Source organism: Choloepus didactylus, chromosome 17, assembly GCF_015220235.1.
Source record: "Choloepus didactylus isolate mChoDid1 chromosome 17, mChoDid1.pri, whole genome shotgun sequence".
Classification (NCBI taxonomy): Eukaryota; Metazoa; Chordata; class Mammalia; order Pilosa; family Megalonychidae; genus Choloepus; species Choloepus didactylus.
Genome location: NC_051323.1, coordinates 36,288,828 through 36,303,229, shown reverse-complemented (window position 1 = coordinate 36,303,229; position 14,402 = coordinate 36,288,828). Strand labels below are relative to the sequence as shown.

The 14,402-nt window shown below is 41.7% G+C and overlaps 1 protein-coding gene and 1 pseudogene across 3 annotated transcripts in view; one reads left to right on the top strand and one right to left on the bottom strand.

The window, feature by feature from the left end:
- Window positions 1–7,922: 7,922 nt before the first annotated feature.
- On the top strand, window positions 7,923–8,910 carry LOC119512086 (annotated as a pseudogene).
- A 4,090-nt stretch (window positions 8,911–13,000) lies between these two features.
- PNPT1 (polyribonucleotide nucleotidyltransferase 1) overlaps window positions 13,001–14,402 on the bottom strand; it is a 53,500-nt gene continuing 52,098 nt past the window's right edge. For all 3 annotated transcript variants that reach the window (XM_037807012.1, XM_037807013.1, XM_037807014.1), the window contains exon 28: window positions 13,001–14,011. In XM_037807012.1, the coding sequence (XP_037662940.1) occupies window positions 13,853–14,011 (159 nt within the window). In that variant the 3' untranslated portion in view covers window positions 13,001–13,852. The remainder of the gene's footprint in view (window positions 14,012–14,402) is intronic.

The window sequence follows — 14,402 nt, the reverse complement described above, 5'->3', positions numbered from 1 at the left end:
GGGGCGTATTGTGTGGAGGGGGACACTCCTAAAACAGTGCTCTTCCAACCACAAAAGCCTCAATGGGTAGAACTGCAGGTTATCATTGCAGTCCTGGAAAGCCTTTCCGAGCCCTTAAATGTCGTCTCGGATTCTGCTTATGTTGTGAACTCTGTACAAATTTTAGAAACGGTGGGCATTGTTAAACATTCCTCTACAGTAAGGACGTTCTTTGCCAAACTACAGGAGGTTATATGGACCAGGCAACACCCTTTTTACATAACCCATATTAGAGCCCACACAGGTTTGCCTGGCCCTATGGCCCAGGGGAACCATAGCGCAGATGTAGCCACTCGACAGCTGCACATCTTTCCGACGCTGGTACCGTATCAACAAGCCCGAGAATTCCATGCCAAGTTTCACATCAACGCAGGTACCCTAGCTAAGCGGTTCAGCATACCACGTGCAGCTGCTCGAGATATTGTCCGAGCCTGCAACAATTGTGCAGAGCAGAGAGCAGTCCCCTCGGTTGGGGTCAACCCTAGGGGTCTCACCCCAGCGGATACTTGGCAGATGGATGTCACTCATCATTCAGAGTATGGTAAGATCAAGTACTTACATGTGTCGGTGGACACATGCTCCCAAGTTTTATTTGCCTCTGCTGAACCAGGAGAAAGAGTCTCCCACGTCATTGCACACTGCCTTGCTGCATGGGCAGCTTGGGGTAAGCCAAAGACGTTAAAGACGGATAACGGGCCTGCCTACACTAGTAAATCCTTCCAAAAATTTTGTGACAACATGGATGTCCAATTAAAACATGGCATCCCCTATAACCCTCAGGGGCAAGGAATCATTGAAAGAGCGCACAGATCTCTCAAAGACTTGCTTAAAAAACAGAAAGAGGGTATAGGCCACGGCCTGTCCCCAAAAGCTCGACTGTCTGTAGCCTTGCTCACATATAATTTTTTAAACGAAAATTCACAAGGAATGACACCTGCCCTGCAACACACCACCCCGAGTCCTCCGCATAGAGGTCTAGTCCGTTGGAAGGATGTCCTGTCGGGGCAGTGGAAAGGCCCTGACCCGGTGCTCAGCTGGGCCAGAGGCTCTGTTTGTGTTTTTCCCCAGGAACCAGGACGTCAACCAGTGTGGGTTCCGGAAAGACTGGTGAGAACCGTGACATCACCTGAAGAAGCCAAGGAACAGCTGTCAGAAACGCCAACGAATATACAACCTGAACCATTAGACCAAGCCTCCGACCCTGCTGATGATGGCGACGACCGACAAGACGATAATAGTAGGACTGACCACCCCGCGGTTGCCCAAAAAGAGGATCGGTAACTCTGTTCTTTGCTCTCCTATAGCAATCCTTCTAATCTGTCTTTTTCTTTTTAGTGGAACTGTGGTAGCGCAGGAGAGTGGTCTTTGGGGCCTGTGGCATCATCCCCCGACCCTGGCCCCATTCTCTGCTGGGTCTCCCGCCTCTCCTGTGTTTTTCACTCGTACCCTGTCTCTAGGTCTCCACCACCTGCCTTCTGACCCTCCACAAGCTTCAACGAGTCCTTCCCCCTCACCAATGACACACTGATCCTCTCTTTTGCTAACCTCTCTGTCAAGGTTGTCAACACCACAGTTGCGGCGAATGCTACTTGTGAAACTGGTAATGGCGAGTTAAGTAAGGGAGTCTTGCTTGAATTTCTTAACGTTACAGGGAAGAGCCGCCAGTCTTGTGAAGGGATCTTGAGTAAAAAGGAGACTCAAAGGTGCCTTTTCCTTCCGGGGTTTGCTCCTACAGTCTGCAACCGTTCCAAAGACCCGGATGCCTCGCCGCCCCGCTATCCTAGTGTATCGCCCAAGTTATGTCTGGCTCCCCGTCAAGGCAACCGACTGGGTTGGCCCTGTTTCTCAAGTTGTTTCACTTAACAATATCCCCTTCTCTAAGTCTAGGCGTCCAAGAGGCATAAAAGAATGGCTATCGAATGCTGCCAGTGTAGCTTCCTCTTTGTTTGTCCCAACGATCGGGCAGGCTGTGCTACAAGCATGGACAGATCGGCAGCTCGCCATAACGATGGAAACGGTAAATGGCTTGGTCAACCTTACCCGAGACGTGCTACGCCGCCACAATCAGATGCTGAACTTAAATTTCCAGGCCATTCAGAAACTCCAAGCGGAGATAGATGAACTTGGACTGGAAATAGATGGACTCTGGAGAGTGCTTCAGCAAACATGTGACACCCGGTGGCTTACGGTTAAACTCTGTGTCACTCCTGTCAGGGCCAACGTGACCGGAAGCATTTCCAGAGTCTCTGATTGGCTGAAAAGGTCATATTTTCCTGAATTTGTTAATCTCTCCCAACAGGTGGAATCTAGTTTAGACACAATTGGGGGGATCAAGTTAAAACCCGTTAAAGTCGATCTCTCCGGGTTAGGCGAGGTTCTACAGAAACTATTGCACAGTGTTTCTTCCTGGTTCTCTTGGCCCAATTTAACTAATTGGATCCTCATTGCAGTGGGATTATTGGTGGGATTAGTCGTTGTTAAATGTTTGCTAGAACGCCTGTTTCAAGCGCAGCAGCAATTGCGTGTTACCACTATGATGGCTATGACTCCCACCTCTGTTACCCCCGATAGTGACCGATTTATTAACCATACCCCTTCCTGGTCGCCTCAGGTGGGGCACTTTGGAGCAAAATTTGTAGCGAATCGCATGGCTGTTTCTCGGGTGTAAAAGGCGACACCAGTAGTCATAATTTTGTCTCAGGTGGGTCTCTAGGGCAGAGTCCTAGTTGTGGCCAGACTGGACCCTAGCCATTGCACAGAGACACCTAGTGACACCCCCGACTCTGGTTACTGCTGTTCCTGCCCCCGTCGTTGTTCCCCAGTTGCCAGGCAAAGCACTGCAGGGAGAGTCACGTTGTTTCCAGCTTACGGACTCTCCGGTCTCCATATGATGTGAGCATTCTGGTTGGTGCTAGAGGCTCCGCCGCTGGATGGCTGAGGCCTAGTCCAGACTCCCCAAAGCACCAAAGAGGTTGTGAACCATTTGGGTTCACGGGAGCACGCTCATCACTGGAGACACTGGGTCAAAAATAAATAAGAAAGGGGGAGATGTGGAAAGCCGCCTCCCGAATCGGGCCTAGCGTATGCGCTGCAGCCTGCTCTAGAGTTACCCCCGCCCATCGAGTGAGCCAAGATGGCGCCTGCATCCTGTTTCCGCATAGTGACGCATGTATCCGCCACCCGCTCCTACCAATCGAAATCCTGTATACGCGATACTAGCCTAGAAGCTTATTGGTTGTTAATTGTGTATAAAAGGTCTTACCCGGACGGGGTAGGGTGAGACAGCCCACAAGGAGCCGTGCCTGACGGCCACATCGAGGTTGCTGTCCCACGAGGCGCCGTGCCCCGTGTGGGAACCAGTAACACAGAATGTTCATCTAGCTGTAGTAAAGGGCTTGCTTTCACAACTGCCGTGTGGTTCGAGTCGTGATTCATGACCAGGTTAGTTCGCGCAGTCTGCATCTCTCTCTCTCCTTCCCTGTTTCCCCTCGCCGGCCGGGAACCGGGGACCGAGCGGGGCAGCGCCGGACAGGACATAATATGTACAAACCAGCACAATCACCCACCCCCCAAAAAAGCTCTTGATAAACTCACAGAAGACCTCCATGTTGCAAATGCCAATGGACATTTTTAAACCATTTTACTTAATCTAAGTTGTAGTTGTCACTCGGGTCACTTCCTTTCAGAACCACGTTATTCCCTTTGCTGTCTTGACAAACATTCTTGGCTCCCCACCTAGCTCTCTGATGACTACTTCTTTGTGTTATTTGCAGTCTCATCCTTCTCTATCCAACAATTAAATGTTGGAAGTTTCTCCCAGCCTAAATCCTAGATTCTCTTTTCTTCTCACTCTAGATTCTTTCCCTAAGTGATTTTAACTACATCCCTGGCTTCAATTATCACTTATACACAGATGATTCATACCTTCATAGCTTTGGGCCAGACTTCTTTTCAGAGTTCCAGGACTACTATATCCAAATGCCTACAGGACACTTTAGATGTCTCAATAGTATCTCAAATTCAGCATGTCCAAAACTGAAACACTTCTTTTTTCTTTTCATTTGTGTCTAGTTCTTTTCCAAGTTCTCTATTTCAGTGAATAGCAAGTTATTCAAGCCAGCAACCTAGAAGACATTCTTGACACTTTGTTTTACTTTGTTTTAAACTTATATGTTTGAGAGCTTGTATGTGGTAGGCTTGTTTTTAGGTGCTTTACATGTCTTTTAAAAAAAAAAAATCTTCAAAACCACCCATATCCAATCACCATGAAGTTTTGTTGGTCCATTCACTTCTCTCCCTTCCCAGTGGCATCATCTTCCCAGCGATTATCATCTCTCACCTCCGATAGAACCTAGGAGTGGCTGTAGGGAAGTACTGTATTCTACCCTGTGATGGTTAGGTTCATGTGTTAGCTTGGCCAGGTGATGGTACCCAGGTGTCTGGTCAAGCAAGTACTGGCCTAACCATTATTGCAAAGACATTTGTGGCTGGTTGATAAACCAGAAGGCTGGTTTATTAAATCATTAGTCAATTAGCTGCAGCCCTGACTGATTACATTAGCAAAGGGCTTTTCTTTTACAATGAGAGAATGCAATCAGCTGGATTTAATCCAATCAGTTGAAGACTTAAGCGAGACAGATAGAGAACCTTCTCTTCTTCTTCGGCTGACCAGTGAAGGGTTTCCTGAGGAGTTCATTGAACATCTTCATTGGAGTTGCCAGTTTGATGTCTGCCCTATGGAACTTGGACTCGTGCATACCCACAGTTATGTGAGACACTTTTATAAAAGCTTATATTTATAGATATCTCTTGTTGGTTCTGTTTTCCTAGAGAACCCTAACTAACACATACTCCATAATCTCAATCAGCCCTCCTAACCTCTACTCCCTCCCCATTTTTTGATATGAACAATTTATGAACAGTTTTAAACTTTCCACCTTACATCATTCCAACAAGTTTGCTGCTCTAAATTTTCCACTAGAGATATTCTGGGGTTGCTGGAACTGGGAGCACAGGCTTGCTTCACACCTAGCCAGAAAGGGTATGGGAAAGGGGCCAGCAAGAGCACCACGAGAGCTTTTTTTCTTGGTGTTGCTGTTGTTGTTTTTTCCTCTTATTTTGTTTATTTATTTATTTATCTATTTCTTTAATCTAAATTTTTTGCTGAAAATTTTATTGAGATATATTCAAACACCATATAATCCATCTACAGTAAACAATCAGTGACTCACAGTATCATCAACTAGTTGTGCATTCATCACAATCAAGTTTAGAACATTTTCATTACTCCAAAAAAGAACAATAACATATCGACATAAAAAAGAAACCCACAACCCCCCCTCCCCTTTATCCCTCCCTATTGGTGACCGCTAGTATTGGTGTATTACTGTTGATGAAGGAATATTAACATATTACTGTTAACTGTAGTCCATAGTTTGCAATAGGTACTTTCTCCTCATATACTACTGTATTATTAACTGTTTGTATAAGTGTCATACATTTGTTTTGTTTCATGAAAGAATTTGTTAACATTTTTAGTGTTAACAATAAACATCACAGTTTTGGTTTTCATAAAACATTGGGTATTTGTTTTAATTTCCTGGGCTGTGCAGGCAAATACCATGAAATGGGTTGAGTTAAACAATGGGAATTTTTTTGCTCACAGTTGGAGGCTAGGAAAAAGTCCAAATCAAGGTGTCATTAAGGCAATGCTTTCTTCCTGAAGACTCTGGCATTCTGGGGCTGGTTGCTGGTGATTCTTGGTCCTTAGCTTGTGTTCTAGTTTGCTAATGCTGCAGAATGCAAAACACCAGAGATGGATAGGCTTTTATAAAATGGGGGTTTATTTCACTACACAGTTACCATCTTAAGGCCACAAAACGTCCAAGGTAACACATCAGTAATCGGGTACCTTCACTGGAGATGGCCAATGGCGTCCGGAAAACCTCTCTTAGCTGGGAAGGCACATGGCTGGCGTCTGCTCCAAAGTTCTGGTTTCAAAATGGCTTTCTCCCGGGATGTTCCTCTCTAGCAAGCTTGCTCCTCTTAAAAACATCACTCATAGCTGCACTCCGTTCAGTCTCTTTGAGTCAGCATGTTTTATATGGCTCCACTGATCAAGGCCCACCCTGAATGGGTGGGGTCACACCTCCATGGGAGTATCCCACCAAAGTCACCACCCACAGCTGGGTGGGGCACATTCCAAGCAAATCTACCCAGCACCAAAACGTCTGTCCCACAAGACCACAAAGATAATGGCATTTGGGGGACACAATACATTCAAACTGGCACAGCTTGTTACATGGCAAGGCACTTGGCAGCAATATCTGTTCTCTTCCTTGCCTTCTGGGTTTCAGCTCGTTGGTTCCATGGCTCATTCTCTCTGTCTGAATTTCATTCTCTTATAAAGGACTCCAGTAACAGGATTAAGACCTATCCTGATTGAGGTGGGACACACCTTAACTGTAGTAACCTCATCAAAAAGTTCTACTTACAATGTGTTTACATCCACAGGGAATGGATAAAGTTTAAGAACATGTTTTTTCTGGGGACTACAGAGCTCCAAACCACCACAGTGGCTTTTAATGCTTCCCAACAAATGCAGATTGAAGTTCAGACTCCCAGGTCTAATATTCTAAACTTCTCCACAATCCACTAACTTCTTAATCCATTGATAAAATTATTTCTACTCCAAAGGCTGTCTTTCCCTTTCTAATCATTTTTAAAAACAGGCTCATCTCAAATATCATCTGTTCCTATTCAAACCTCATTCACTTAAAAATTGTCACTTTTTCTTTCAGTTAGAATTATATTCCCTCCATGACTTTTTAAAAATCTTTCACTAGCATGCTCAATATGGCTTTCAGTGATTAGAAACTCTATTAGACTACATATAAGTCCCTGAAGGGCAGAAACTATTGCATGGTGTAATACTTTGCTCATTATAGGTGAAGTTTAAATTACCTTAAAATTTTGTAAATTTCAGAATTATTTTGAAACCTGTTGCAATGATCTGTGATATTTTTGAGATATTGAAACAGATTTTAATTATTTCCTCTCAATAGTCATTTATCCAAACAACTGCTTTGTTGGACATTCACCTGTATCTTCGATGGTCACGTCACACATATCTAACAAGTCAGACATTTTCCTCCTTAAAAGTATTTGTCCCTCCATATTTCCCATTTATGTCACAGAGCCTGAACAGTCACAGATAATATTGACCTTGTAATCCTCAGCTATAACTGCCTTCTCTCTTTTCGCTCCACATTCTACCCACAGTCCCTTCTATCTGGGTAAATCAAAGTATATTCACTATCTCTTTGTATTTGCTATGCGGTATCTTGGTATCTACTGAGCCTACTTTTTCTGAACACCCTCCCTTTCCAGGAGTGGGCCCTTAGCAATCCTCTGACTATAGTTGCTTAGGGTAGGTTTAGGGTTAGCTGATTTTTATCAGATAAAAATAAGGACACCCAATTAAATTTGAATTTCAGATGAATAGGTAACCTTTTAGCATAAGTATATCTCAAATATTGCATGGGACATACTGGTATTAAACATTTATTTGTTGTTTACCTGAAATTCCAATTTAACTTGGCATCCTATACTTATTTTATCTGAAAACCCTACCCAGGTTGGACACCTTTCCCAAGCTGCTCTGATTATTTTCTCCTTTGGGAGAACTTGAACTGAGGTACATGAAAACTTCCTGTGGGACAGCCATCTTTTGTCCCATGCTGAGAGAAAAAAGGTTCGCAAAGAATAAAGCAGTTGTGAGGAAAGCAGCACAAATGAAGCCATGAGACTGCACCAGGAAGTAGAGAGGGAAATCTGCCCTAGTTTATGATGACTTTAGAAGTTCCTGGTTCCAATCACCAGTGATGTGGTTTCCACGACATAAACTCATGTCCTGGGTGTGGGCTGTGGGAGCAGTGGCGGCAGCGCCGTATGAGGCTCTTGGTCCTGTGGCGTGCAGAGGCCACGAGGCGGGGACGACATGGAAGTGATGGATCAACTAAAATTTAGTATGTCATTGTGCCAGTTTGAATGTATGATGTCCCCCAAAATGCCATTATCTTTGATGCAATCTCATGTGGGCAAACATATAAGATTAAGTTGGAACATTTGGATTAGGTTGCTTCCATGGAGTGCGCCCCACCCAACTGTGGGTGATAACTCTGATTGGATAATTTCCAAGGAGGAGTGGCCCCACCCATTCAGCATGGACCTTGATTAGTTTACTAAAGCACTATATAAGCTCAGACAGAAGGAGCCAGCTTGTTACAGCCAAGAGGGACACTGAAGAACGCACAGGAGCTGAGAGAGGAGCTTCAACTTAAAGAGACATTTTGGAGATGGCCTTTGAAAGCAGATGCCAGCCACGTGCCTTCCCAGCTAACAGGTTTTCCGGATGCCATTGGCCAGCCTCCAGTGAAGGAAGGATGCTAATTCTGTGCTGCTTAGTAATTACGAGGTGTTCCATTTACTAACTGATCTTAAAGAGCAGCGTAAAGAAAGTGGAAAGAATAAGCACAGTTCTGGGCAACATAACTTGAATACTATCACCTATGAAACATTAAAATACATATCAAAAACACCTTGCAGGCACCAGAGTCCTGAGATTGTCAGAGAATTTCTCACAGCAATGAAAAACCACAAGTTGACCAAAGCTGAAAAGCTTCAGCTGCTGAATCACAGGCCTATGACTGCTGTTGAGATCCAGCTGATGGTAGAAGTGAGCAGCGGCTCATGGAGGAGCAGATTGAGGCTCTTCTCCACACAGTCACAAGCATTCTGCCTGCAGGGCCAGAGGCTGAACAGAAGAAAACTACCGACGATGTGACAATGGATGAAGAGGACCCGGCATAGAAGCGCAGCTGACCAGGCATCTCACAGAGCTGTAAGGCACAGCAGCCATTTCCAGGACCTTCAGAGGATTGTTTATTTGGATTTACCCTTTATTCCAACAGGCCTGATTTCATGGTTAGTTGGGTAAATCACAAAAATAAGCTTTTCTCAAAAATAAGCTTAAAAGGAAGACTTGTGTCTCCAGGAGGAGAAACGATAAAGACAGGCTAAAGTTGCTAGGGCAGAGAGCTAAAGAGGGGAGGGCAAAGTCAAGGATGATAACGACTAGAGCTTTCTGTGGTAAAAATATTTTCCCTGTGGTCTTTTCCTGAGCTGTGGGGAGGTCTGTGTCCACAGCTGGTAAAATGCTCCTATTTCCTTTGCTGTTGTCCTAATTAGTTTCATCTGCTTTCTGTAGCAACTTCCTAAGCAGGGGCTTAGAGCGTTGTTGGGAGCAGAGCTGGATTGTGAGAATCCAATTAGATGGCTAAGATCTCCCAGAGCAGCAAATAGCTGCTCTGGGTTAAAATGAGCCGTTGGACTTGGCTCAACTCAGAGGAATTTCTTCCTAGAGAGTAGCGCAGGTAAGAATAGAATGAGCCCGGCCAGCCCTTCACGTCTGAAGGCCCCTTTCCTCTGCTGGCACAGTCCTTGTTTACTGGCCCACTACTTAGTCTTAGGTGTTAGGGCCCCAACTCATTATGATTGAAAAGAAACACTTCAGACTGAAAGACAGTGTCAACATATTTACTTGGTGCAATGATGGATGCCTTCTGACAACCCTCAATTTGTTGTCCTGAAGTAGGAGCTCTGGGCAGGGACCTGTTGTGGTCAGGTGAAATTCATTTGTACACTGAGCAGATCGTTTGGACATTAAACAGGGTGAAATTATGTAACCCTTTTCATGGGCAGAATATGTTAGAAATGAGTTTGAGTAATAATTTGAATTTGCTGGCTATTGCAAGGTTGCATCAGTCTTTAAAATTTTATGATAATTAACAGGTGAAGAGCTTGTTAATATTCAGACTTTGGAAAGTTTAGTAGCTCCAGGCATTTGGTTGCCTTAGGTCCTGGAAACTTTTAAAAAATCTGGTTTCCCATGTTCATTCTTTTCCTTTTTGGGGGAAGAAAATGAACATAGACATCAGTTTTCCAAATTAGTAGTCATTTTGTTGTAAGGTTATACATTTTCAGTGCTAACCTCATCATCTAAGAATGGACTGAAATTTGCTCACAGGAAACATGGAAATTAATGGGGAGAGTGTTACTTTTAACTCTCAAAGATTGGAATTTGACTTAGTGATTTATCTGTCAAGGCATACATGTGCCTTTGTCTCATTTTAACCTAAGGTGTGTTAGGTGCTTTCTCTGAATGTATTTAGGACTTAATCTAGTTAATAATAGTTTCCAGCTTGGGAAGTTAAGTCTTTGAAGAATTTATTTTGCCATGAATAGAGAGAAATAAAGTGAAATTTAATTACAAAAAAAAAAAAACCCCAAAAAAAACAAAAACCTCATGTCCTGTTAGCTTAACTTTCCATCTCTTGCCAGTCAGTGAATCTTAAGACATACTCTCTGTGCTGGTCTGAATGTATTATGTCCCCCAGCAAAAGCCATATTCTTTGATGCAATCTTGTGGGGCAGACACATTGGTGGGGATTAAGTTGGAACGTTTGGATTAGGTTGTTGGCATGGAGATGCGCCCCACCCAACTGTAGGTGATAAAACTGATGAGATATTTCAGTGGAGGTGTGGCCCCACCCATTCAGGGTGGGCCTTGATCGGTGGAGCCATATAAATGAGCTGACAGAAGGAACTCAGTGTAGCTGTGAGTGACATTTTGAAGAGGAGCTACAGCCAAGAGGGACACTTTGAAGAAAGCACAGGAGCTGCAGATGACAGTTTGAAGATGGCTGTTGAAAGCAGACTCTTGCTCCAGAGAGGCTGAGAGAGGACAGATACCCAAGTGCAACTAAGAGTGACATTTTTGAGGAACTGCAGCCTGGAGAGGAACATCCTGGGAGAAAGCCATTTTGAAACCAGAACTTTGGAGCAGACGCCAGTCACGTGCCTTCCCAGCTAACAGAGGTTTTCCAGACATCATTGGCCATCCTCCAGTGAAGGTACCCAATTGTTGATGTGTTACCTTGGACACTTTATAGCCTTAAGACTGTAACTTTGTAACCAAATGAACCCCCTTTATAAAATTTCTGGTGTTTTGCATTCCAGCAGCATTACCAAACTAGAACACTCTTTCCCATTGTCACTGCCTACCACTCTAATCTCAACTACCATGAGCCTGGAATTTTGCAAAAGCCTGTCTAACTTGCCACATGATCCCAGTGACTTGCCCCTCCTTGCAAGTAACCAAGAATATTCTTGTCTGATTAAATGCTTTGAAAAAATACCACCTTGCACTGGCCACCTCCTCTTGGGTTATATTCTTTATTGGTTTATAACATGAAAGAGCTGTTCTATATACTAAACATACAATATCAAGTGAAAATGATGTTGTTAGATCTTCTATCTGGACTTCTCTTGCGCAGACAGCTGCTTATCTCCTTCCTCTTCATTCAGATCTCTGTTTAAATGTTACTTACTCAGAGACTGACTGGACCAGAGTCTGACTGGATCATTTTATATAAAATATTAATGCTTCTTTATCATTCTATTCCCTTACTTAGGCTTGTTTTTCTTTAAAGCACCTACTAGTACATGTTATATACTAGTTTACTGTCAGTTTTCTTCCCCTAGAATGTGAGCATTGGAAATCTATTTATTGATGAATGCTCCACATAGAATTGTGACCCTGCCACATAATAAATGTTGACTAAATTAATGTTATGCTTGGCTGAACTGAACTAAGAAAGATGCTTCTATTCATACTACCCTTAGATTCAGAAATTCAAGATACTGCAAGGGAAGAAAAGTGGTTATATAAAATCTGTAATAGGACAGTAATTTATGGGGAAGATGGGTGTCAATAACAAAATGCATAAAGGAAAAAGTCTTACACATACCTGTATTGAGAGTTACTTTGAGAGTTTTTAGCATATTGCTGGGGATCAAATCATGTGCCCCATAAAAGATATGTTCAAGTCCTAAATCCTGGGACCTGTGAGTGTGAACTCATTTGTAAACAGGACCTTTGAAGATGGTTACGGTGTAGCCAAATTGAATGAGGGTGGGCCTCAATCCAATATGGCTGAAGTCCTTACAGCTAAAGGAAATTGTACATGGAAACAGAAGCCAGAAGTTAGCGGAAATCAGAGGAAGAGACACAAGGAGAAAGATACCTCAATGATGGATGATTGCCAGAATGCTACAGACTCATTGAGAGCAAGCCCTGTCAATAACTTGATGTTGAACTTCTAGCCTCCAAAACTGTGAAATAATAAATTCCTAATGTTTAAGCCAACCCATTGTGTGGTATTTGTCATAGCAGCCCTGGTAAAAAGTAAGACACATATAATAGCCCTCATAGAAAAACTTCATTCATAAGTAGCAAGATTTGAATGAAGACAAAAACAGGGAAGTTCAGACACATAAGTAGATTTTTAGTTTAAGTGGAAATGGGGATCCTTTTTACTTTGTGCCCTACTGGGCTCTAAAAGTTTTTTAAGATCTGGCTTCATTTTCCCGTATTACTAGCCATTGGAGTCCCTTTGAAAAAGAAAATAGAAAACTTAAGAGAAACATTAAGTTGCAGGGTTTTTAAATTCTACCATTAAGGATTATGTCTAAAAAAGAAGGCAAAAGAATAAAGATTTTTTGGGTAATTATTCTTAAATAGAACAGTCTATAAAAAGTACTATGTAAATAGTTTAAATTTAATCTTCCATTTTAAATTATAGGCAGTTAAATATAAACAATTATCTTCAATATTTCAGAAAGTATATCAACATTGCTTACCAAGCTACTTTACATTTAACAGCTATGTAATCAATGTTTATTGACTTAAATACATACATCTTAAAAACCTTTGGTTTTTCCAGCTCAATTTTTAAATATTTTGTGAACTAGTTAGTCCCGAGTCATGAATTTAGAGATATTTTATCAGATTTATAAAAGGATTACACATTCTAAATTATGACTTCCATATACCATTTACTTGTTTCTGGAATTAATGTTACATTTTAATTGATGAGAAGGAACATCATGATTAATCATAACAATTAAATCAACAACTTCTGTACATGACTGTTTCAAACACCTATTTATTAACTGAAAATCATGATTCTTCTCTCCCTAATCCTTTCCATTCCTTATACCTAGGACATCCATACATTAGCAACATATACACAAAAAATTATCCAGTTCCTATCTGATGAGTACATGATTTCTCAATATGTTTATGCAAATTTGAAAAATATACTACCTCATTCTAGTTGGGATCCCATTGTTGTATTTACTCAATTATGTTAATGGTTTTGTGACCAATTTGAAAGGCATCATATCATTAAAACAGGTCAAACTGTGTTTTTCCCTCAACTCCTTACTACATCTAGTAACTGTTTCTGAAGAAATAGATACTAGCTATGAAAATGGGAAGTTCCAGTCTGTGAAACAGTTTGGCAAAGAAGTGAACTATAAGAATACCAAGGGAAAACTGTCAGCACTGTATGTAAAGAGAAAAATTTATATAGGGAGAAATCCATTATTGTAGCTAATGTGATCTATTATTTCTAAGTTTTTCAGATATTTCAGAATTGTAGGGAACTAAAGGGTCTTCTTTCCTAAGATGCATAAATGCATTTCTTTTAATAATAATTTATTGGGTTATAGTGTAAATAAGGATAAGAGAATATAGGTTACTCTTGAAATTAAAAAATGGCACATGTAAATGAGCATTGTAATACAAATATTAGAATCTTTTTATATTATGTAAAAATCTATACATTAGGAAGATACTACTGAACTTTTGCTCTACAGAGTATCAACCTAGAATTTTCATTAAAAAAAATCATGGGGAAGAATTAGATGATGACTGTGACACAGGTTCTCCCATTACAATACTGCTTCTGTCATTTAGACTTTTGACAACAGTTGTAGCTGGAGACTGAAGCACTTTACGAGAAAGCCTCATTCTCCCATCAGCTGGATCACGTCCAAAGTATTTCACCTATTAAAAAAAAAACAGATTTAAAGTTACAGTACATTTATTAACATCCAAATTAAAAGATGTTTAAATTTACATGGTCCATATAAGGCAACGATTTATGTTTTTACTTGTTCACTGAAAGCATAGTTAACTGCTATGGGGAGGTATATGCTTAACAAATATAATTTAGTTAAGATTATTTTTAAAAAAAAAGAATAGAGATAGAGGCATTTATTGTCCGATTATAATTTTCTGTTAGACTCATTTGTATGTACCATTTTATTCTCTACAGGAAAGGTCCTATATAGGGAAAACCTTCAAAACCATGGTGATTGATTCTAGATAAGGAGGGCTTTCAGAGCCTAACTGTACTAAAACTATACAGGATCACACTTAGGTCACTCAGATTTTT